This window comes from Chiloscyllium plagiosum, chromosome 5 (assembly GCF_004010195.1).
Source record: "Chiloscyllium plagiosum isolate BGI_BamShark_2017 chromosome 5, ASM401019v2, whole genome shotgun sequence".
Lineage (NCBI taxonomy): Eukaryota > Metazoa > Chordata > Chondrichthyes > Orectolobiformes > Hemiscylliidae > Chiloscyllium > Chiloscyllium plagiosum.
The window spans coordinates 58,776,991-58,802,363 of NC_057714.1; the positions used below are offsets into that span (position 1 = coordinate 58,776,991).

At 40.3% G+C, this 25,373-nt stretch overlaps 1 protein-coding gene across 1 annotated transcript in view; it reads right to left on the reverse strand.

The window, feature by feature from the left end:
- The window catches only part of LOC122550254 (contactin-associated protein-like 2), a 2,198,962-nt gene that overhangs the window by 1,221,168 nt on the left and 952,421 nt on the right, over positions 1-25,373 (reverse strand). The window contains exon 3 of the mRNA XM_043691007.1: positions 10,680-10,873. Within this exon, the coding sequence (XP_043546942.1) occupies positions 10,680-10,873 (194 nt within the window). The remainder of the gene's footprint in view (positions 1-10,679; positions 10,874-25,373) is intronic.

The following is a 25,373-nucleotide window of genomic DNA, read 5'->3' on the forward strand; positions in this document are numbered from 1 at the left end:
GGGAGAGGCTGAACAGGCTGGGGTTGTTTTCCCTGGAGTGTCGGAGGCTGAGGGATTACCTTATAGACGTTTACAAAATTATGAGGGGCATGGATAGGATAAATAGACAAAGTCTTTTTCCTGGGGTCGGGGAGTCCAGAACTAGAGAGCATAGGTTTAGGGTGAAAGGGGAAAGATATAAAAGAAACCTAAGGAGCAACATTTTCACGCAGAGGGTGGTACATGTATGGAATGAGCTGCCAGAGGATGTAGTGGAGGCTGGTTACAAATGCAACATTAAAGAGGCATCTGGATGGGTATATGAATAGGAAGGGTTTGGAGGGATATGGGCCGGGTGCTGGCAGGTGGGACTAGATTGGGTTGGGTTATCTGGTTGGCATGGATGGGTTGGACCGAAGGGTCTGTTTCCATGCTGTACATCTCTATGACTCTGTGACTCTCGCGATCCTTCTGAGGCAAAGATTCAGTCACATTTTGTGGCAGGTGAAAGAGTTCATTCTGTTTATCAGCCTTGATGCTAATACTGACGGGAAAATTAAAAAAACAATTATTGCTTATCAGAATTTTGCTTGCCTTAAATTGACATTCTGGAATGATTAGCACAAATCCATGTCAAAATGTATTGAAAACTCCTTTGTCAGACATTTTTGAACTGCCAAGATTTGTATGTGCCTTGAAGGTGATGTTCAAATAGGAATGTACAGATACAGGGAATCTTGCAGTGAGCCACTCATCACCTGACTCCAGAGTGTGACCACTATACAAAGCACAAGTTAGAGTGTGACTGCCTTTTCTCCACTTGCCTGGATGAGTGCAACTTCACCTACTGCCCCCTCAACCACAACCTCACCTCCCATCATCAAAACATCATCCCCCAGACCAACCACAACATCATCACCTCAGGGGATCTCCCATCCACAGCCTCCAACCTCATAGTCCTGGAAGCCCAACACCAGTCAGTTTTACCTCTTATCCAAACTTCACAAACCTGACAGCCCCAGTCGACCTATCATCTCCTCCTGCTCCTGCCCTTCCAAACTTATCTTCTCACATCTTGACACCATCCTATCCCCTTTGTTTCAGGAACTCCCCACATACATTCAGGACGCCAATCATGCCCTCCCTCTCCTCCATGACTTTCATTACCCAATGCCTCATCATCACCATGGACATCCAGTCCCTATACACATCCATCTGCCATGGCAAAGGCCTCCAAGCCCTCTGTTTCTTGCTCTCTCACCGACCCAACTAGTACCCCCACCGTTACATTCATTCAATTGACAGAAATTGTCCTCCCCTTAACAGCGTCTTCTTCGAATCCTCCCACTTCCTTCAGACCAAAGGGGTAGCTATGGGCACCTGCATGGGCCCCAGCTATACCTGCCTATTCATGGGATACGTGGAACAGTCCATCTTCTGTAGTTATCTGCAATAAATGCCATTGGTTGCGAATCTTGTCAGATCGAATGGATTGGTTGGAGAGACAGAGGCAATGAGGAATTTACAAGAGCAAGGGGATGTGACGGATGGCAGTTATAGGAAGGGGGAAAAGTTGCAGATCCAATCACATGAATGGGTTAACCCTCGAAAAGGTAAGAAAAGCAGGTAGGTCGTGCAGGAGTCTTCTGTGGCTCTCCCCATTTCAAACAAATATGCTCTTTCAGAAAATGTAGAGGGTGATGGATTCTCAGGGCAACACATTGTCCACCACTGAGGTCAGGTTCACTGGTCTATAGTTCCCTGGCTTGTCTTTACTGCCCTGCTTAAACAGTGGCACCACGTTTGCCAACCTCCAGTCTTCCAGCACCTCACCTGTGACTATTGATGATACAAATATCTCAGCAAGAGCCCAGCAATCACTTCCCTAGCTTCCCACAGAGATCTAGGGTAATTTTATTCCACTTCTTACATGTACTTTCCTCATGACCTCACTGAGTCAGAGTTTCAATTTTGTGTAAATTTGTGTAAACTTGGAGTTCTAACTACACATCCACTCAAATAAGCTGGGGCCAAATCTGCTTAAATAAATTTCCTGTGAAACTGATCTGGTGATCAGACATTGCTTTCGTCAGACTGAGTCTAATGGTGGAAAGAAAATCTACCTCCTGGATCACTGGATTAAAGTTTACACTTTGATTACGAATGTATGGCATACATATTCACCCTCAGCCTGCAGTTATATTCTGAGATTCACAGGTACTCCATGGGACAAAATCTCACAAAATATTGATCCACTTCCTTATTGAAGTTGTTCACATCGTTGAAATTGCTGTTCCTAGAACTATTCCACATCTACACAGATCAATTCCACTTGGGGTGGAGGAGGAACAATCTAGGGGAGGGCAGAAAAGAGGGGAGAAACGTTCAGTTGTTTCATGATCACCAATATGTGCTAATAACCAAGGCCCCTCTCTCCAACCGAAAAGCAGGGAAACAGATACACAAAACTGCCTTTTTCCAAATTTTGAAAGTGTGCAAGAGCTACAGATCAGAATACCATGTATCCATGTATTTGTGTAAATGTTGAGAATGCCAGACCAAACTTTTCGGCAAAGAGCAGGGGTTCAGCTTACACTTGAGTAATATTTTCAAGAGGTGAAAATCCATTTTCAATGGTTATAATCACTCAGCATCATTTGGAATTGTGACTGTTAGAGTGAATATGACCCATAGCTGCTATTTGGACCAGGCTCTACTGCATCTGAAGACTCTCTCACACTTTCCATTCTCTACCTGACTCCCTCATTCAGCATTTCCCTACCTGATCCCTACATTTATTGCTTTCTTACCCAACCTGGTCTCTGTCTCTGCTTTCCTGTCCAACCTGCTGTCCCTACTTCGCTGCCTAACTCTTTTCTCTCCATTGCCCACCTACAACTAATTTCACCAGCCTCCTTGCTTACCATCCCTCTTCTGAGCTCAATATGTGAGAAAGACTCACAGTTATACAGTACAGAAAGAGACTATTTGGTCCACTCGTCCATGCTGACCAGATATCCTCAACTGATCCTTTTCCAGCATTTGGCCCATATCCCTCTGAACCCTTCCTGTTCATATACCCATCCAGATGCCATTTAATTATTTTATCCATCTCCACCACTTCCTCTAGAAGCTCATTCCATATACGCACCATCCTCTGCCTCAGGTCCTTTTTAAATCTTTCCCCTCTCAGCGTAAACCTGTGCTGTCGAGCTCCGGACTCCCCTACTCTGGAAAAAAGACCTGTGCTATTCACTGTAACCATGCCTCTGACACTTCAGGGAAAATAGCCTGAGCTTCTTCAGCCTCCCTCTCCAGTCAAACCTTGCGGTTTCGGCAACATCCTTGTAAATCTTTTCTGAACCTTTTTAAGGTTGACAATCTTTGGAAGAGAGACCAGAACTGAATGCAGTATTCAATGTCATGTGTAGCCATAATATGACATTGCAACTCCTATCCTGAAAGCATTGATCAATGAAGGCAAGCGTGCTAAGCGTCTTCTTCACTACCACGTCTACCTGCGACTCCACCTTCATGGAACTATGCACCTCCACCCTGAGGTCTCTTTGTTCAGCAACACTTGCCAGGGCCCTCCCATGAACTGTAAAAGTCCGCCTTGCTTTGCCTTGCCAAACTGCAACACTTCATAAGTCTGTAAGTTAGCTCGCTGAGCTTGAAGGTTTGTTTTCAGATGTTTCATCACAATACTGGGTAACATCATCAGTGAGTGTCTCTGATAAAGTGCTGGTGGTATGTCCCACCTCTCTATTTATAGGTCTTGGTTTCTCAAGGTGGATGATGTCATTTCCGGTTCATTTTTAAATTTCTTTTCAAGGGAAGGTAGATAGGATCTAAATCCATGTGTTTATTGATGGAGTTCTGGTTAGAATGCCATTCCTCTAAGAATTCTCATGCATGTCTTTGTTTCGCCTTTCCCAGGATGCGTGTGTTGTCCCAGTCAAAGTGGTGTTCTTTGTCTGTATGTATGCAAACTAGTGACAGTGGGTCATGTTTTGTGGCCAGTTGGTGTTCATGTATCCTGGTGGCAAGTTTCCTGCTAGTTTGTCCAATGTAGTGTTTTTTTACAGTTCTTGTATGGTCTCTTGTAAATGACGCCAGTGTTGCTGGTGGTATCTAATGGATCTTGTAGGTTCATTAGTCGCTGTTTAAGTGTGGTGGTAGGTTTGTGGGCTACCATGATGCTAAGGAGTCTTAGTAGTCTTGAAGTCATTTCTGATATGTCTTTGATGTAAGGTAATGTGGCAATAGTTTTTGGGTGCATTGTGTCTGCTTGTTTGGGTTTGCTTCTGAGGAATTGATGGATTGTGTTTCTAATGGCATCAGGGTTAGCCCACAAACCTACCAACACAAGAGGCCCAGCAATTTCTTACCTAGCTTCTCCCAAAGTCCTGGGATACATCCTTGATCAGGTCCTGTTGATTTATTCACCTTTATGTCACATGGACACTTTTCAAGATACCACTATTTATTTCCCCAAGTTCTCTAGCTCTCTGTCTTTCTCTGCAGTAAATATTGGCGCAATATTAATACCCATCTCCTGCAGTTTCACACATGAGACAACCTTGTTGGTCTTTGAGGGTCTTATTCTCTCCCTAGTTACTCTTTTGCCCTGAATGTATTTGTAGAATCTCTTTGGATTCTTCTTAACCCTATTTACCAAAACTATCTCATGTCCCCTTTCTGGCCTCCAAATTTCTCTCTTCAGTATACTCCTACTCCGAGGGATTCACACAATCCAGGCTGTCTATACCTGACATATGCCTCCTTTTTCTTGACCAGACCCTCAATTTCTGTAGTCATCCAGCATTTTCCTACACATACCAGTCTTGCCCTTCGCACTGACAGGACCATCATTGCCTCTACACTCTCAATATCTCAATTTGGAAGGCCTCCTACCTTCCAACTGTCTTTTTTATCTGCCAATACCCTGTCCCAACAAATTTTGAAAGTTCCTGCCTAACACCATCAAAACTGGCCCTATTCCAAATTAGAACTTTAACTTTTCGATCAGGTCTATCCCTTGCAAATCATTACATAAAAAGCAACTGATCATCTATAGCTTGATCCAGTTGTGCAATTTATATTGATGACAATGTTTTTAAAACATTTATTAATTTGTAGTGTTGAGTTATTTTTCAATAACATTGACTTAAACAAGTGGGGAAGTAAATTACATTTTGTTTAATTATGGTTACACTTTCTGTGAGGAATAGCCATGTGGCCCAAATCAAAAGAAAGGTCATGAGTTTATGACCCATGCTAATATAGTTATTTTAATTAACCAGTTTGGACATACAGAGACCTCTGAGGTAGGTGGAACTTCAACTTGGATCATCTGCCTTCGAGAATGGGAGCTACTACTGCGCCATAGGACGCCACCCAAACTAATGTAAACTTAAACTAACACATATGAGAATGAGAACATTCTTTAGAGTAAAAGGCTTTTACTTAAAAGACACAGCTATGTTTTAAAATGCAGCTTAAATTATGTAACAGACTTTAGTACTTGTTTTCCATGGATAGTTTGAACTTTAATTTATTTTCGGTATCAGCAGTTCCTATACAGTTACACACGGTTTGTTTATTTATCTGACTTTGGTAGGTTTTAGAGGATACTTCGATATATCAGTGAGGACATTTGAAACAATATTAAACCATTATATACTCCAAGCAGATACCCAAATTGTTCTTTTCGTGCTTTCTAGAGATCTATGAAGTTAGCAAGCTAAAAATGACCAATTGCTATAAAAAGGGTTGTGATTGACATAGATATCATTACAGGAGGTAGTGACATTAAAAAGATGCCAATCATATTAAAGGAACCAATTAGGAACTGGGTATTAATTGAGCATGCAATTGACCTTGTAAATCTGAGATTGATTATGCACTTTCATGAACTGGAATGCCAGTTAGAGACAGGATCCATCATTAAGGATGAGGTTTCTAAATTCTTGGAAGAGCACTGGGTATTAATTGAGCATGCAATTGACCTTGTAAATCTGAGATTGATTATGCACTTTCATGAACTGGAATGCCAGTTAGAGACAGGATATCTTTGGTCATGCTGAGGATAGTGCATAGCAAGGGTTACTAGGTCATCCTTCATTTTAGTTCAGTGCACAAAAATGAAGCCCAAATACAGAAGGTCAGCTTCAATCAACAGAATACTACAAGTGTGCCCAATCATCAAGGAAATACAGGTTGATTTTCCTGAAATGTCTCTGAAAACTGCTTCTTTAATTAAGTATCATTTCTTTTCCACTTAATATGATAAACTTTTTTAATTCTATGAAATTTGTGCAAACATACTTGTATCCGGAATCAGTTTGTAATGTACCTGGACTAGTAAACTTTATGATTGTTTCTCTTGTTTGTCAATAATTGTAACTGAATTAGGTCTTACAATTAAAGTGAAAAGAACAAGAAAAGTTACGAATGTAATATTTACATAACCTTGGTAGAGAATACTTAAATGGCTAAACAATAGTTAATTAAGGACAGACAATAGTTTAAGCTTAACATCATCCTTTCAGGTGGTATCTGGCTACATGCTGTGCACTCACTCACCTTGAGTGTGAGGAATGATTCTGAACTGCTGTGTGTAGAATGTTGCTTGGCCATATTTGAGCATTTCCTAATGAATGTTCTTGAATGCTTGGTGCTGGGCATTCTGTTTCTGCAATCACTAACCCAATTTCCTCTTCCATATATTCAAAATTCATCCATCAATTCTATAATGCACATTTAGTAATTAATATCGTATTTAAGGAAGAAAATAGAACACCTCTGAAGGATAGATTTAACACTGCGAGTAAGAAAATAATGTAATTTCCACAAAAAAAGAACCTAGAAAATTACCGAGGGTAGTATTTTGCCAGGAATAACCAGCTGACCACAGTTATGTTGCATCCAGTCAATAAGAGTGGTGAAGGTGCCATCCATAGACAATTATATGATGGGGATAACAAAATAACACCAAATCCAACATTGGTTGACAGGATCAGAGGTTCAGATGCTGTTTTTAAGCAACATGCTGAAATGCATACAGCACCCACAAGCCCACAGCATTTGTTTGCAAAGGCTCCCACAGAACAAACCATCTCCAGGATGAATAGCTTGAGCTCCAGACTCAGGCACCAGATGGCTCAGAACCTTTCCTGAAGATTCTCTTCTCGGTGGTCCAGGAATGGAAGGAAGTGCTCTTCCCCACTGACACAGTAACATAGGACTTAGGAGTAGGTCATTCAGTATTTTGTGGCTTGCTCTGACATTCAATAAGATCATGGCTAATCTGTTTGTGGCCTTAACTTCACTTTCAACCTAACTCTGTATTGATTAAATACAATGGCAATTTCTGCTGTTTTATACAGAAGAAAAATTCACATACTCACAACCCTCTAGAAGAAAATAAATTTCTTACGTCTGGCTGGAAAGGGAGACCTCTAAATATTAAAATATGTCCTATATTTCAGGTCTTCCTACCCCAAAGAGAAAACATCGACCATTGAGTCTATTGAGTCCTGTCAGGCTGTTTTATAACACTCTTCACCTTCAATAGAGGTTTACCCAATCTGTTTAACCTTCCCTCACAGGATCACCGATGACATCAGAAGGCATAGCCAGCTGAATAAGAAAACCCACATGGAGACCACAGTGGGAGGTAGTAGCCATGGATTCACTGGTGCACCTTGTTCAAATGCAGGACGCAGGTCAGTGAGTTAGTTTGCACTGTGAGGCATGAGCTGCCCCCACCTCACCGCCCCGCCCCCCCACCCCCTCACCACCACAGTAAATGTGGCTGTGGATAGGTAGTTATTCAGATAGAGGTATACAGCACAGAAACAGGCCCTTCAGCCCACCATGTCAATGTCAAACAACAAACACCAAATTATACTAATCCTGTTTCCCTGCACTTAACCCATAGCATACTCTGCCATAGCATTTTGTGTTCATCCAAATGCTTCTTAAAAGTTCCAAGAGTACCTGACTCCATATATCTCCAGATCTCCTCTAAACTATTTTTTCCTCACCTTAAACTTTTGCCCTCTGGCCTTCAATATGGCTGTCATGGGGAAGAGATTCTCATGATCAACTCTGTCTATACCAGTGATAATTTTGTATACCTCAACCAGATTCCCCCCCACCCCCATCTCCTCTGCTCCATAGAAAACAAACTCTAATGAACCATTCTTTCATAATTGAGATGTTTAATCCCAGGCAACATCTGGTGTATTTCTTTTGCACCCTCTCCAGTGCAATCATGTCCTTCCAATTGTGTGGCAACCATAAGTGCACACAGTATTCTATCTGAGGCCTGACTAAGTTTTATAAAGTTGTAACAAGACTTCCTTGCTCCAATATGCTACACACCAGCTCATGAAGGCAAGAATCTTGTGTGCCTTCTTCATCATCCTCTGTACCTGTGCTGAAAAACTTCAAGGATTTATGGACTTGTACACCAAGGTTCCTTTGTTCCTCAGTACTCCATGAATTGTTAATGTAAATAACAAACAGCAAGTGTCCCAGCGCCAAACCCTGTTGTACACTCTTGGTCATCGGTCTCCAATTACAAAAATAACCATCCACCATTGTCTCCTTTTTGTAAGGAAGCAGCAGGAAGGCCACCTGGTGGAATTTACATGCTGTCTCCTTTTGCCTTCAACCTCATTGGTGGGGGAATGTAAAATCCTACATGTGAAGTACAAGCTGAAATAGTATGACACACATTTGAAAAAAGCATTATTTTGTAAAAATTAGCTTAATGTATCCACTAATTAATAATTTCACAGCACCCGATGGAAGCAAAATTAATTACTGAGGACCAATTATGTTATTCATCAAATTTTATTCATGGCATCAATGTTAAAAATCCAATTATACAGAATGTGAAAATTTGCAGTTCATTCAGAGTTTTCACATCGTTGTGAGTGGGGGAATTAAAGTCCTCACTGATTTGAATTACTTCAAACTCTAGTGTGATAAGAAGTGGGAGGGAGTGTTGCCAGTTAGTGTGGTAATGCAATGATGCCACAGGGTAACCTATTCGAAAAATCTGAAGTTGCAACTAGTTTCAGAGAGTTAATGACAGCAGATGTGCATAGTTGCCATCAACTCCAAACACTACACAAAATCCTGGCCATCAGTTGAAATATTTCATAGTTTCATTTCAGGAACACGGGAGGGGTGGGCTTCCAGTACCATGTTTATTGAACCAATATCAAAAAATACTAACGTTTGATGCAAGCTTGATAAAACTTGCATTTAATTTTTTTTTCTTTTGAGTTGGTTGGCCAGCATACACAGTCATATAAGCCTTGTTCCCAGGCATATTTGAATGCACAGTTACTGTTGCCTTGGCTTAGTAAGTGGCTACTTGAAGATTCAATCATTTGGTTCAGTCCACATCAGGATTAAACATGTGACAAAGTACCATACTCCCTACCTGATATAGTTCAACAAAGAAAAAAACATGATATTTTAAAAACATATGGTTACCTAAAACTGCATAATCCAAAAATGAGGAATCAACTTTCATAAAAGGAATGTTAGTTAGTAAATTTCATAATTAGTGATCGATCAGGAATTAGTGATTGCTTATCCAAAAATGATTGGATATTTTTCGATTTATGTATAGCTTCAATATAGATTTCAAATTACACGTAGCCATATATAACTGCAAACCAATATTTGATAAATTATTCCTACAACAACTAAACTTTAAATTTAAATATTTGGCTTAATTCATTATAAGACATAGAACCATCTTTCTAAGCTGACAGATGAAAGAGCATGTAAGTTATGGAATTACTCTTTGTGTGGCTATACTGAAGATATATTTCTTAGTAAATGCATATTCTTAAGGAACTAACCAACATCCTGACAGTATCTAACATGAGCTGAACGAATAGATGTAGTCAGTGTTTTTCCTTCTTTATTTTTATATGTTGATTGTTCGATATTATGTGATGTCTCGGTGGGAGGGTGTACCATTTAATCAATTTGAAATCTGATGGTATAGTTATAATCTTTGCAAAGCTTAAGACAAAGTAAAAACCGTGCTAACAGTTCTGTAAAAGGTTTCTCTACTATCTGGATATGAAGATACATTAGAGGAAGAAGGCAAAGACTAACTCTACCGAAAGACACGTTGCGTAAGAAACAGATGTTGATATTTCAAATTGATTTCCTTAAAGTATGAAATTGTGAATATTTCATAATGATACTTTAGACTAATAGGGTAATCTATCTTTATTGTTATTTCCCTCCCTAGGATAATCCTGATTTTTTATTTATTAGTTATAGCCAAACAATTCCTGTTGCAGCAGCCCTCACACAGTCATATAAAATAAATATCCTGACCCTTTGCCCGGAAACGTCCCTCTGTTTTCACTGCTTCAGAGTCTGCCATCAACTCCTTTGCATGGACATTAATCAGAATCTGAAAGCTACTTCTGGTCTGCAAAATGAAACCCTTGCTTTTGGGATCCATGCTTCATGCTTAAAAGAAATCCAGTTGTCTCTCAGATGCTGCTGTGCCTTGTTATAACTACCCTCCGCAATAATACAACATTTTGTTAAAAGTATAGCATAGAGAAAAATATCAGGCTAAATTATAGAGTATTAAGTTGGACCTGTCATGATACTCTTGACACAGAGAATTAACTGCAGGTAGTACATACCCAGATGTTGCCATCCTGGTGGTAAGGTTTCCAGTTCCTCCCTTTATCACTATAAAGTAGTCTGTACTGTGTCACCCAGTCTGAGCTGCTGTACCTGCCTTGTGTTGCTACAGCCGTGACCTGTTTTCTGTTTCCAAAGTCTATTTGCAACCATTGATAATGATCAGAATCCAGAGGGGACCAGCCACCAGCACCTGTGCAATGGGAGGGAAGAAAAAGATGGAGATGTAAATGCCCATGCATCAAGATTATTTCTGGAACAGAAATCAACACAAAAACAAAAGCACACATCCACCTTAAATCTACCACAAATAACATCAAGTAGCATATGTACATACTATGTACAATATTAAAAAGACCAATGTAACCTAAATATTTTACTGATACATTTCTTGTCACAGAAAGGCAGTTGTTGCCGGATTTATAGTTACTGCTCATGAGGAGGATTTTTTATCTATTCATGGCATGTGGCCTCACTGATTGGCCAGCGTTAAAAGCCCATCTCTTTTGCCTTTGAGAAGGTTGTGATGAGATGCCTTTTTGAACAACTGCAAAACATTTGCTCGAGGTACACCCACAATGTTGTTAAAGAGGGAGTTCCATGATCCCAATATTCATATAGCACAGCCAGTTTAATTATTGGTCAAAGGTAACTCCCAGAGTGTTGATAATGGGGGATTTAGTAATGGTGATGCAACTGAATTGTAATGGGCGATGGTCAGATTCTTTTCATTGGAGATGGTGATGTCTGGCATTTGGGAGGTATGAATGTTACTTAGCATTTTTCAGACCAACCTGGATATTATCCAGACCTAGCTACACATGGATATGGATTGGTTCAGTATCTGAGGTGTTGGAAATGATGCTGAACATCAATCATCAGTGGACATCCCTACTTCTAACTTTAAGATAGTAACATGATGTTAAAAATTAGGACACAGGACTTTAATGTACTTTAGGAAATAGTGATGATTGTCTAAATTTTCTTTCTGAAGTTGGCAGTAATATCTTTTCCCTTTCTGGGCCAGATCTTGCTTGATGAGGGTATTTTTGGTGCCCACTAGATGGAAATTTTCTGCAACCTTCAACTTAAAAATACGTGTCAGAGTTCATTGAAGGTATACCCTCATAATTAAATAGTGAAGCAATGGGACATCTAAACCTCAGTCAAATGTTCAGTATGAGAGTCTCTCTCCTTAACCTTAAGATATAAGGGTTGGCAAACAAAAAACAGACTCAATTAGAGGGCATTTGGTAAAATAATGCTTAGCTAGGTATGGAAAAAATAAAACTAGTGTTTGAAGTTGAGCTTAACAAGCTATTCAACGGTTTCAACTAACAGTAATAATGATTAATGCATCCAGAATAGAAGTCTAATGGCAGATATTCACTTTGTGAGGCCTACGGGGAATGACCTACTCTGGATGGCAATTGTCACAATTCAAGCCATTCTTCATGTTCTATTTGTAAGCAAGTGGCCACATCTTCCCCGACTATTCTGACCTATGGTATGCGTGCATAGTTTTAATCTAACTTGTTTTTCTTCATTTCTCTTTTCTATAACTAAGGATTGCTCCTAGATACTTGTTGTAACCAAGTTGGCACGAAGTAGTGACTTATAAACTTTTCACTGTACTCATTTGAGTACAGGTGACAATAAAGCTAATTCAATTCAATTCAAATGGTCAATGGTTGTCTAGACTTTCCAAGGGATGTTGAAATCTGAGAAATTTCACCACTGGGAGTAGTTACTAGTTTGGTTTGATGTTTGCAGTCAACCAGCAGCCATCAGGATTTCAGACTGTTGTGAATTTGTTGCATTTGGAATGTATTCCAGCAGAAGCTACATGATTTCAGATGAAAGTATGTTTTATTTCGAGGGCCTGTTTCAATGCAAGTATTTTGTTAGTTGTTTGTAAGTGATGATATTTCAGAATATTGCTTGAAGTTGTTAAATATTTGCTATGTCCGTGTGCAATCTCCTGAACCTGGTTGAGTAGATCAAACCAAGTGAAGCAATATGTAGTCCTCTTGCTGTAAGTGATACCACCAGTTTATGACTGGGATTTACCCCTGAATTAACTTTCCTCTAGCATTTGCAAACTGTTGCTGGTAGGTCACTGAATGGACAAGAGGGATGCCAAGATATTTTGGTGTTGGATCATGGCGAAATAACAGGATGTAGAACTCAACACAACTTTCTTCTGTGGCCTTCAAATTGTACAAGGGGAAAGTTGAAATGTCTCTCTTGGCAGTGTTTAAGCAAGGTATCAATTTTCTAAAGCAGAATTCTGGAGAACATAGATTGTTTGTGAGTTTTCTCCTCCATGTTCAGAAACTTTTTTACCTGGAAAGTCATCAGCACATGGAAAAAGCATTGATTTTGTGGAAGGCAGATTGCTGGTTGAAGAGTAGCAATTTGAGGACAGATCTCTGCAGGAGCTCATTGTTCATTATGCATGGGTGGTTGGTTTGACCTCAAAGATTCACATGGAACTGTCAGTTCCTGATGATGGAATAATTACTATGGTTTTCACACAGCAGATGATTTTCAAATATTTCAGCAGCTTGCCTGTGCATCATGTTGTGTCATAAGCACAAGATAAATCTACAAAGTTGATTCCAATCTTTGAGGCTTTCAGGAAACCAGTTGCGTGAGGTCAGTGTTAGGACTTGTAGGGAGTAATCACAACCTAGAATTACCAAAACCACTGAAAGTCCTTGCCTGTTGTGGAGCCATTGCTTCTTCTAAGATGAGGTTCAGTTTACTTACAAGGTTTCCAGGACCTTGTATTTTATTCACAGCAATGCAATGATATGGTAGTTGCAGAGATTATTAAGGGGATGCCCCTTGGTTGACAATGGACACTATCTTCGATTGGTGCCAAATATTTGGAATGATGGATGTGCTGAGGATGTTAACTAACAGCCTTTCTAGCCATTTTTTTCTTTGTCATCAGAAATACTTCAGAAATTGTGGTATATCCCCATAAACTGCTTTGTCTGATTTGGTTGCTGTGAGGGCATTATCCCCTTCCTCATCTGCATGAAGGGTTGAAAAGTCTTTTTGCTCTGCAGCAGTCTTGCCAGACTGCAGTTATTCAAAATAACTACGAGGCTAGCAATGGGATGCTGTTAGCGCAAAGTAAATTAGAAGTATCACTGGCTTTGAAACTGTTTTCTCTTCATAGATGCTGCCGGACCTGTGGAGTCTCTCCAGCAATTTCTGCTTTAGTTTGTTGTAGATTCAAGTAAATTGACAAGTTCTAGAGATTAACACCTCACAATTAATTAAAGGCTAGATCCAGCTGAATCTTATTTAATACAGCTTGTAGTTATCATGGTGACAATGATACTTCAGTGAATATACAAAAGGTTTTGAGGATGGAGAAACCAGCACAAATTTTGAAATCAATAACATCTGATGATTTGTTTTTAATTATTTCATGCGTGTGTTGTGGCTTAAAAGGCCTGAACTTGTGGCGATTCATAATTGCCTTGAGAAAGCAGAGATGAGTCACCTTTATGAACCACTACAGGCCATTTGGAATGGGTACTTTTGCAGCTCTATTGTTCATGTTTGGACCAAGGCTGCAATATGGTCAGGAGTTGAGTGACCCTGGTGGAACCCAAACTGAGGATCAATGATTAGGTTATTGATCATTAATAGCATATTAATTTAAAGGGGAAAAAGCAAGTACCATTTGCCTGAATTTCAGGGTTGAATATGCACTAGCAAACCATATTGTTTTTCTAGGCACATAACATGTCAGATGGAAGGAAGTTGGATGCTGACCCTACTTCTAGTTTAAAAGTTCTCATTTCAAGTCTGATTCCAAGACTTGATGACCACAGAATGTGAGTTCATCATGTGGTCAAACAAGAAGGCTATCAGCCTGGAATTCATTCCATTATGCCTGATGTAGGCAAAAAGAGGAATAGGCAGAAATGTACAAAATCAGATCAGCCATAATTTTATTGAATGGTGGTACAGGTTTGAAGGACTGGTGGTCTACTCCTGTTCCAAAATCATATGTCCCTATGAACAATTAACCAATTCAACAATTATTAAATTCAGTTATACTGGCACACACATCTGATTCATTGTGGCAGCGTGAGGATCGGACTCCATCTCCACATGGTACATTAGAAAATGGTCAGAAGGTACATGGATAAATGAACTCTAACAGCACTCAAGAACATCAACAGGACAGAGCAGCCCATTTGCTCAGCAACCTATCCATTACCTTAAATATTCAGTGGCTTCACCAATGACAGAGTCAGTGATGTGTACCATTTACATGATGCCATTCAGCAATTCAGAAAGCTATCTTTAAAAGAGCTATGGAAACACTATAGCCTAGATCCTGTGACTGACCAAAATAGGTCAAAGATCATGTTCGAGCATCTAATAACATGTCTCACACGGGGTAAAACAGTAACATTATCGTGTCTCTGATCATCCATTTAAGCAGCAATTGCCAATCTTTCACTGTACTGGTTAATATATTTTCAACAATTGTATTATATTACCACCATTACCATAGCATATTCAGGTGTCCCATCACCACTTTCGTAAAGCAATTGGATAGGCAACTAAAGATCTTTGAGTGTATCAATCTTTCATCTACAGTGGGCCCCTTGAAGTGTAATATGGGATCTTCCCAAATCCAACTGGCAGCCTTCAAATGCAATAGACAGCTGATCTGCTTTTATGTCAACTGTGAAAAACATCCCCAGAGGCAGGCATGCATCAGGGTACCATCCCAACACTGGTCTCTTCTATTGTCCAAATTGACAGCCATTATCTTTGAGGAGACCACCATGGAGCTGGAAAAGGTTTGCCCATCATTTCCAAAGCAAAAGGGTCTGTATCATTGCATGATCATGATACACACAATAAAGTTATCAGTTATAAGTTGGAATAACTTTTACACAGTGCCTAATATGTTGGGTTTTTTTGTGTTTTTTTTCCATCAGAAGAATACTAGGTATAGAACATGCAGTGACATAACCTATCTATTAAATTGCTTTCTCTGACAGATCTTTTCACAGCCCTGAGTGCCAATAGAATGTCAGTTTTTCTTAATTCCACTTTCTAGCTTCACTCTGTCTTTTATCCAAACTAGAACTCTTCTCAATTTTAGTTTGCACTTCCCGCACTAGCTCATCTGGCTTATTTGGTCTTAGTCTTCATTTGCATATCAAATCTAACCATGCAGTGAGTGTGAGACCCAAAGGTCCACCCACACCTGATTACTAATCATTTCTGGCAGACTACTGAACTATAAATCCAAACTGCTTAATATGCATTAACAATCAGTTACTTATTACCTCTGTGAATTGCTTTAACTTCCATCCTTCTTGTTCAGTTACCCAGTCTATCTATTTTGAGCCAAAAAATTATAATTTCCCATGATTATCGCATTGAAATTCCCTGCAGGCACCTTTATTTGACTGAACAATTCACTATTTACCTTTTCATCTTCAGACAGCAGTCAATATCAATTGCCAACTTTTATTTTGCTGCCCTTTTCATTAATTAATTTACAGATTGCTTCTGCCATTCTACCCTCATCTTGTTATTTCCAGTTTTATGTGGTTATTCTATCACTACTCCATCATGAAGAAATTTTTTCCTGTAGAGCAGAAAAGCTCTATTTTTGCAAAACATTCAACTCCTAGACAACTTTATCTAATCAGACTTCTGCTTGCAGCCACATTCTCATGTGCTGAAAATGTTATTAAAATTGCTGGCTACATATCCTTTAAATATTAATCCTTTATGTTCAGTATTCCTTGCATTGATAAAGATATTTAAAAGACATCTTTCAATACTTACTGATCCCGTCTTGAACCTAGTATTATATTTTTCTACAGAACACTACTTTATTCTCTCTCGCACACACATAATCAGTAATAACCACTTGCTTATCTTTGTTTACAGCGGTCCTAAAATAATATTTTACAGTTCCTTTTGTCAAGGAAATGTCAGAGAGCACAGAGGTCTAACAACAAAAACACAGATGCCAAGACAAATGGAATAATAGGAAGAATGAACAAACCCATGTTCAAAGAATTGGGTTTTAAAAACGGATCTTGAAAGAAAGAGGAAGGTGGAGAGATTTAGTGAGGGATTCCATAAAAAGAGGCCTACAGAGCTGAAAACAGGGACAGCAGCAAAAAATGGAGATGGATGCAGGAGTAATGAAAAGCTTTATAGTAGGTTACAGAAATTGGTGAGGTGAGGACATACGCTTTGCTTTAAACACAAGGATTAACATTTTAAATGCGTATAGAAGCATAGAACCTCTATAGTATGGAAACAGGCCATTTGGCCCAACAAGTCTATGCCGACCCTCCTAAGAGTAACCCACCCAGACTCTATTACTCTAAATATCCCTGGACACCATGGGTAATTTAGCATGGCCTCATCTGCACATCTCTGGATGGTGGGAGGAAACCAGAGCACCTGGTGGAAATCCATGCAGACAGTCGGAGAATGTGTAAACTCCACACAGACAGTCACCTGAGGCTGAAATTTAACCTGGACCCCTGGCACTGTGAGGCAGCAGTGCTAACCATGCCACCTAGTGACTTCGGAAAATGTAACCAAACATTTAGTTTAATTTTAATGATTTGCTTGATGGATAAAATTAGATGAAAATGAAAAAAAAGAAGTCAGCTTCTTGATGTTGAGATTTACTTTCTGATTTTTCCCCTGATCCTTACATTGAAACATAGGAATCTTGCCCTTGGACTGGCAGCTGCCTTATTTCCATACATTTACATCTCAATCAAATGCCAATTTGCCGACATACCTCTTCAAAATTTCTCCATCAGGAAATTAGACAGTCCAAATTCATGACAGAGCAATAACTTGGCAACTGCAGCTTGCTTAATACATGTTACAGCATTCATCCAACTGCCTCTGGACAAGAACCTTTGTTCTATAAGGCCACCTTCATCCTAGTTTTTTTAATGCAAGTTGGCATCAACAAAACACCAGCCTCAATGCTTCATCATCGCAGCCCTCAGATCAAGTCACACACTCCTTCAGACCTACACTATTTTACTTTGGAGGTACCAGACACCTTTTGCAAGGTCAACATGAACACAGGAAGATACTCCTGCACTGACATACTCACATGCAACTCACACTCTTAGCTTTTCATCTCTATACTTACTTACTTTCCCTGCCAGTCTCAGTCTACCTTACATTGCTTTTTTGATGAACAGGTATATACGTTTTTATGTAAAGTTTGGATTTTGAATGAGTGGTATCTGAGAGTTGTTTGTTTTTGTGGAGAACTTTAGAAATTAACTGGGTCAGTCTTTCCAGGCCATACATTTCGATATGTATGTGTCAAAGAAGGCCTTATAAATGTTAATGGAAGTTGATTTGGTGGGTAGTGGAGGCAGGATATGGAAATCATTGAAAGACATTAGCTTGCTTTTACGTTTGGAATAATCAAAGATTGAACTTCAGCTTAGGCAAAGACCGAGGGATTGGAAAACTTTGGACAGTTTGAAGTAGACCTGATAGGAGTCAAATACAAGTATAGTCTTTTGCAAATATCCTCTTCTTCCTTCTCCTCCTTCCCTTAGCAGCTTGCTTTTTCCTGTCTTCATCGTCCTCTGATATTATTCAGAAAGGGGACTGAAACTTCAGCTCCCAAAACTGAGGGACACAATGTACCTCGTGGCCTGTCTGAGCCTATGATATTTTTACAACACTCAGGATACTCCTTGTTGACATCACGAACTGAACTGAGGAGGAGGAGGAGAAATCACCACACAAAACATTGTCAGATTCTGTAATTCTCTCCCCTACTCCAGGGAAAAGACTTTGCCTATTTACCCTATCTATGTCTCTCATAATTTTGTAAACCTCTATAAGGTCACCCCTCAGCCTCTGACGCTCCAGGGAAAAAGCCCCAGCCTTTTCAGCCTCTCCCCATAGCTCAAATCCTCCAACCCTGGCAACAACCTTGTAAATCTTTTCTGAACCCTCTCAAGTTTCGCAACATCTTTCCAATAGGAAGGAGACTAGAATTCCACGCAATATTCCAACAGTGACCTAACTAATGTCCCGTACAGCCACAACATGACCTCCCAACTCCTGTACCAATAAAAGAGAGCATACCAAATGCCTTCTTCAGTAGCCTATCTGCCTGCGACTCTACTTTCAAGGAGCTATGAACCTGTTCTGCAACACTCCCTAGGACCTTACCATTAACTGTATAAGTCCTGCTAAGATTTGCTTTCCCAAAATGTAGCACCTCACAATTATCGGAATTAAACTCCATCTGCCCATTGGCCCATGTGGTCAAGATCCTGTTGTATTCTGAGGTAACCTTCTTTGCTGTCCATTAAACCTCCAATTTTGGTGTCATCTGCAAACTTACTAACTGTACCTCTTATGTTATGTAAATAACAAAAGGTAGAGGGCCCAGCACTGAGCGTTGTGGCACTGCACTGGTCACAGGCCTCCAGTCTGAAAAACAACCCTCCACCACCACCTTCTGCCTTCTACCTTTGAGCCAGTTCTGTATCCAAATGGCTAGTTCTCCCTATATTCCGTGAGATCTAACCTTGCTAATCAGTCTCCCATGGGGAACCTTATCGAACACCTTACTGAAGTCCATATAGATCACATCTACCGCTCTGCCCTCATCAATCCTCTTTGTTACTTCCTGAAAAAACTCAATCAACTTTGTGAGACATGATTTCCCACGCACAAAGCCATGTTGACTATCCCTAATCAGTCCTTGCCTTTCCATATACATGTACATCCTGTCCCTCAGGATTCCCTCCAACAACTTGCCCACCACTGACGTCAGGCTCACTGGTCTATAGTTCCCTGGCTTGTCCCTACCACCATTCTTAAAGAGTGGCACCACGTTAGCCAACCTCCAGTCTTCCAACACTTCACCTGTGACTATCAATGATACAAATATCTCAGCAAGAGGCCCAGCAATCACTTCTCGAGCTTCCCACAGAGTTCTTGGGTACATCTGATCAGGTCCTGGGGATTTATCCAATTTTACCCGTTTCAAGACATCCAGCACTTCCTCCTCTGTAATATGACCTTAATGTTAAGGTCCTAGGCAGTGTTAATCACTTCTCAAGCTTCCCACAGAGTTCTTGGGTACACCTGATCAGGTCCTGGGGATTTATCCAATTTTACCCATTTCAAGACATCCAGCACTTCCTCCTCTGTAATATGACCTTAATGTTAAGGTCCTAGGCAGTGTTGCTGAATAAAGAGACATTGGAGTGTCGGTTCAAATCTCCTTGAAAGTGGAGTCGCAGGTAGATAGGATAGTGAAGGAGGCATTTGGTTTGCTTTCCTTTATTGGTCGGAGTATTGAGTACAGGAGCTGGGAGGTCATTGTGTAGCTGTACAGGACATTGATTCAGTCACTTTTGGAATATTGCGTGCAATTGTGGTCTCCTATGGAAAGGATTAACAAGTATGTTGCCAGGGTTGGAGGATTTGAGCTATCCGGAGAGGTTGTACAGGCTGTGGCTGTTTTCCCTGGAGCATTGGAGGCTGATGGGTGACCTTATTGAGGTTTATATAATCATGAGGGGCATGGATATGGTAAGTAGACAAGGCATTTTCCCAGGGTTAGGGGAGACCAGAACTGGAGGGCATAGGTTTAGGGTGAGAGAGGTAAGATATAAAAGAGATCTAAGGGCCAACTTTTTCACGCAGAGCATGGTGCGTGTGTGGAATGTGTTGCCAGAGGAAGTGGTGGAGGCTAATACAATTGCAACATTTAAAAGGTATTTGGATGGGTATATGAATAGGAAGGGTTTGGAGGGATATGGCCGAGTGCTGGCAAGTGGGACTAGATTGGGTTGGGATATCTGGTCGGCATGGACGAATTGGACCAAAGAATCTGGTTCCATGCTGTACATCTGTATGATTCTATGACCTACATTTTGGAGCTCTAAACAATTGTCAAAACTAGTAAGTTGCATAGGTTTGCACCATATTGCTCTCTCCAGTTCTACATGGGCAGCACACGCACAGGCACAGATTCACAAAGAGATTGCAGCAAATTAAAAAAAACACATTTGGAGGATGTCCATCCTCTCCTTCTTTCTGACATAAACAATGTTATTTCCACAGTGAATAACTGCATTCAGTTCTGAACCACCTTGTTAGTCCAAGCAGCTTAAAGTTGATCTGAGTTGGTTTTGTCAACTACCATGGTGGAGAAAACAACTTACAATTTTGAGCATGAAAGAAGTTTGCATGTTGCACATGACTTGGTGGCTGTGGTATTTTGTCTTCATGATACCTGGTGACATCTTAAAATAAATGCTTGCACTTTACTTCCTCAGGTCTGACAACAGTGCACAATAGCGTATTGATATTGACAGAAAAATACGGATCATGATGAAGTTAAATCTTTCCTCTTTTTGTAATTGAAACAAAGGACAGCCAAGAATACACATTTAACCACTGAATTCTACTCACAATGGCAATGGTTCTTTAAGTGTATTAAAGGAAAAAGAATAACCAGAGAGAGAACAGGGCTCCTCAAGAACTCAAGTGGACATGTATGTGTAGAACTGCAGTAGATAGGTGAGGTCCTCAATGAATATTTCTCCTCTGTGTTTCCCATGAAGAAAGACATGAAGACTAGGGAACTTGGGGAAATTAGTGGTGATATCTTGGGGACAGTCCATATCACAGTGGATGAGGTGTTGGATGTATTAGAATATATGAAGGTAGATTAATCTCCTGGTACTGACCAGATATTTCCAAGAATCCTGCAAGAGGTGAGAGAAGAAATTGCTGGGTCCCTGGCACATATTTTTGCATTATCGTTAGCTACGGTGAGGTCCTGAAAGTGTAGAGGTAGTGAACGTTGTGCCATTGTTCAAGAAGGGCTGCAAAGAAATACCTGGGAACTATAGATCAGTAAGCTTAACATCTGTGCTGGGTAGGTTCCTTGAGAAGATTCTGAGGGATAAGATATACATGCATTTGGAAAGACAGAGTTTGATTAGGAGTAGTCAGCATGGCTTTGTGAGTGGGAGATCATGCTCACAACTTTGTTAGAGTTCTCTGATGAAGTGACCAGGAAGGTTGACAAGAGCAGGGCGGTACATGTAATCTATATGGATCTCAGTAAGGCCTTTGATAAGGTACCACATGGTCGGCTGCTCTGAAAGGCTAGATGGCATAGAATCCTGGGGGAGCTGGCAAATTGGATACAACACAGGCTTGATGGTCAGAAGCAGAGAGGAATAATGGAAGGATGCTTGTCGGACTGGAGGCCTGTGATTAGTGGAGTGCCTCAGGGGTCAGTGCTGGGCCCGTTACTGTTTGTTGGAGACAGTGAGGTGTGCAGATGCTGGAGATCATAGTTAAGAGTGTGTTGCTGGAAAAGCACAGCAGGTCAGGCAGCATCCGAGAAGCAGGAGAGTTAATGTTTTGGGCCGGATGCTGCCTGACCTGCTGTGCTTTTCCAGCAACACACTATCAACACATTACTGTTGGTTATCTATCTCAATGATTTGGATGAGAATGCACAAGGCATGATTAGTAAGTTTGCAGATGACACGAAAATAGGTGGTATTGTGGACAGTGAGGAAGGTTATCAGAAATTGCAAAAGGAACTTAATCAGCTGGGGAAGCGGGCCGAGAAATGACAAATGCAGGTTAACATAAATGAGTGTGAGGTCTTGCACTTTGGAAAGTCAATTCAAGGTAGGAGTATAATGGTGAATGGTAAGGCCTTAACAAGTGTAGGGGAACAGAGGGATCTTGGAGTTCAGATTCATAGTTCTGTGAAAGTGGAGTCCCAGATAGACAGGGCTATGAAGAAGGCTTTTGGCACACTGGCCTTCATCAGTCAGGGCATTGAGTACAGAAGTTGGGAAGTTATGTTGCAGTTGTGCAGGACATTAGTGAGGCTGCATTTGGAGTATTGTGTTCAGTTTTGGTCACCTTGCTATAGCAAGGATGTTATTAACCTGGAAAGAGTGCAGAAGAAATTTACAAGGATGTTGCCAGGACTCAAGGATCTGAGTTATAGGGAGAGGTTGGACTTTTTTCTTTAAAGCGTAGGAGACTGAAAGGGGTCCTGAAAGAGGTGTATCAGATCATAAGAGGCATGGATAGGGTGAATGCACTCAATCTTTTCCCAGGGTTGAGGATGAGAGGGCATCAGTTTCAGGTTAGAGAGGAAAGAATAAAAGGGAACCTGAGGGCAACTTTTTTTTTACACAGAGGGTGGTACGCATATGGAATGAGCTGCCAGTGGAAGTGGTTGAGGCAGGTAAATTAACAACATTTAAAAAGGCATTTGGACAAATGCATGGACGGGGAGGTTTCAGAAGAATATGGGCCAAGTGGAGGGAAATGGAGTTAATATTTATGGATGTTTTAGTTGGACTGGTCCAGTTTGGGCCAAAGGGCCTGTCTCTGTGATGTCAGACTCTATGACTCTGTGACTCTATGATTCTCAATGGATAGACATGGGATAAACCACCTCAGGAAATAGTTAACCCTTAAACAACTTTTCAGATTATTTATTGTCCTAAAATAGGTATGGAATTGAGTTAGCACAATGTTGTTACTATCTGAACTGGTGAACAGACTGCACAATTTTCTCAGCAAATAAATAATGGTGGATTATGATAAATGAACATTCTCAATTGCATTGCAAGATATAGCCCTGAGGTAGGCTTAATCTGTTCCCTCACTCAAGTTCATAATTATTGAGAAAGATGTCGTCAAAAATGAGATCGTCTTTGCTGATGATATCAAATGAGTTATCTCTCAAGCTAAAAGAGAAACAATGACTGAGCCATTCGATTGGACAGTAGGCAGACAAATGTTATACTTGTTTCAGCACTGAGAACACTAAATCAAGAACTCTGTTGAGAAATATTAACTGTGCTGTTGCACATCACTTTCAATCTGTTCAGGTACCAGGCTGACATCTATGACAAGTATTCAGTTCCTTGGTTTGATAATTGCATCTGACCTGTACTATATAAGAACAAGTAAAAAGAAAACTGAAATGGTTGTCAGGAAGAGAAAGAATCATGTTTTTTTAAAAAAGGTCTTGTGATCAACAATTTCAGTGTGCAGAGGCAAACCTGTGTCTACCTGATGATAAAATTATGCAGTTTTGATGACAACAGACATCCAAAGTCTCACAAATGAATGGAATTCACCTTATCCCACGCGAGATTCTATCTCATTTAATCAGTGGCCAGCCTGTCAACATTCTGTAAAATTCTACCCATTTTGCTATTAACTGTAAATTAAGTGCATTTGGATGGAGTCCAAATTCACTTACGACTTAAGAGTTTTACTTCAAACAACACCAACCACAAAGCCGTACTAAATCTTGGTTGACTCTCCTTTATATGCAGGTTATTTTCTAACCATCTTGCTCATAGACGTTATTACACACCTTTGGAGCAGATAGAATGTGAATTTAGGCCTCCTGGCTCAGAGGGAGGGAAACTACAACTGCGCCACGATGTGTCCTTTAAGGCCTTTATGTATATGTTTCTTTTTATAAAATCAATTTGTCCAGATATGTTATGACATGCTTAGAGGTAGGCACACTGCATCCCAAGACCCTCCATTCTGTCCTTTATATATAATTACTAAAATCAATCTGTTCAAACATGTTGTAACACGTGTTCAGGGCAGGGGAGACTTGAAACCAGGACTCATGGTGCAGAGGTAGAGCCACAAGACCCCTATATCTCTTCCTTTCTATAATTTTTCATTTAATATACTTTTCCTGTTGAGAGATGTTGTTGCACATCTCTGGAACCCAGGCGGCCCAATCCAGGGGTAGGGACCATATCTCTGCACCATAAGAGTCCCACAGTCATCTTCCCTTACAATCAATTATATGTTGCATTTTTATTCAATCTTTAAACAATATTCCATCCCATCTTGGAAAACAAAGTCAGATTAGAACATGAATATTTCTTTGCTTTCACAATAAATTATATCACAAGATGCTCAGTTTGAGAACAACCAACAATTTTTCAAACATTTCTTTTTATAAAGCAATCTGATAACTGATTAATTCTATTAATCTTTATTTTTTTAAAAATCCTTCCTTTCTTCTGTCTCTTTCACACTAATATGACACCAGGTTATCGTCCAACAGGTTAAATTGGAAGCACTAGCTTTCGAAGCACTGCTCCTGCATCAGGTGGTTGTGGAGTGTACGATTGTAAGACTCGGAATTTAAAGCAGAAGTTTACAGTGTAATGTAACTGAAATTATACATTGAAAAATATCTTGATTGTTTATTGAGCCTTTCATCTGTTAGAATGACCATGTTAGTTTCACTTCTTTCATATGTAAATCACAAAACCTTTTTTAAAAAGTTACATTCTCAAGTGAACTTTAACAATCGGTGTCAGCCCAGATAATGTATTGAAGGTGTTAACACCCCTGTGTGCTGCTCTCTGTGCCATAAGACCATAAGACCAGAAGACACAGGAGCGGAAATAAGGCTATTTGGCCAATCGAGTCCACTCCGCCATTCAATCGTGGCTGATGGGCATTTCAACTCCACTTACCCCCATTCTCCCCGTAGCCCTTAATTCCTTGTGACATCAAGAATTTATCAATCTCTGCCTTGAAGACATTTAGCGTCCCAGCCTCCACTGCACTCTGCGGCAATGAATTCC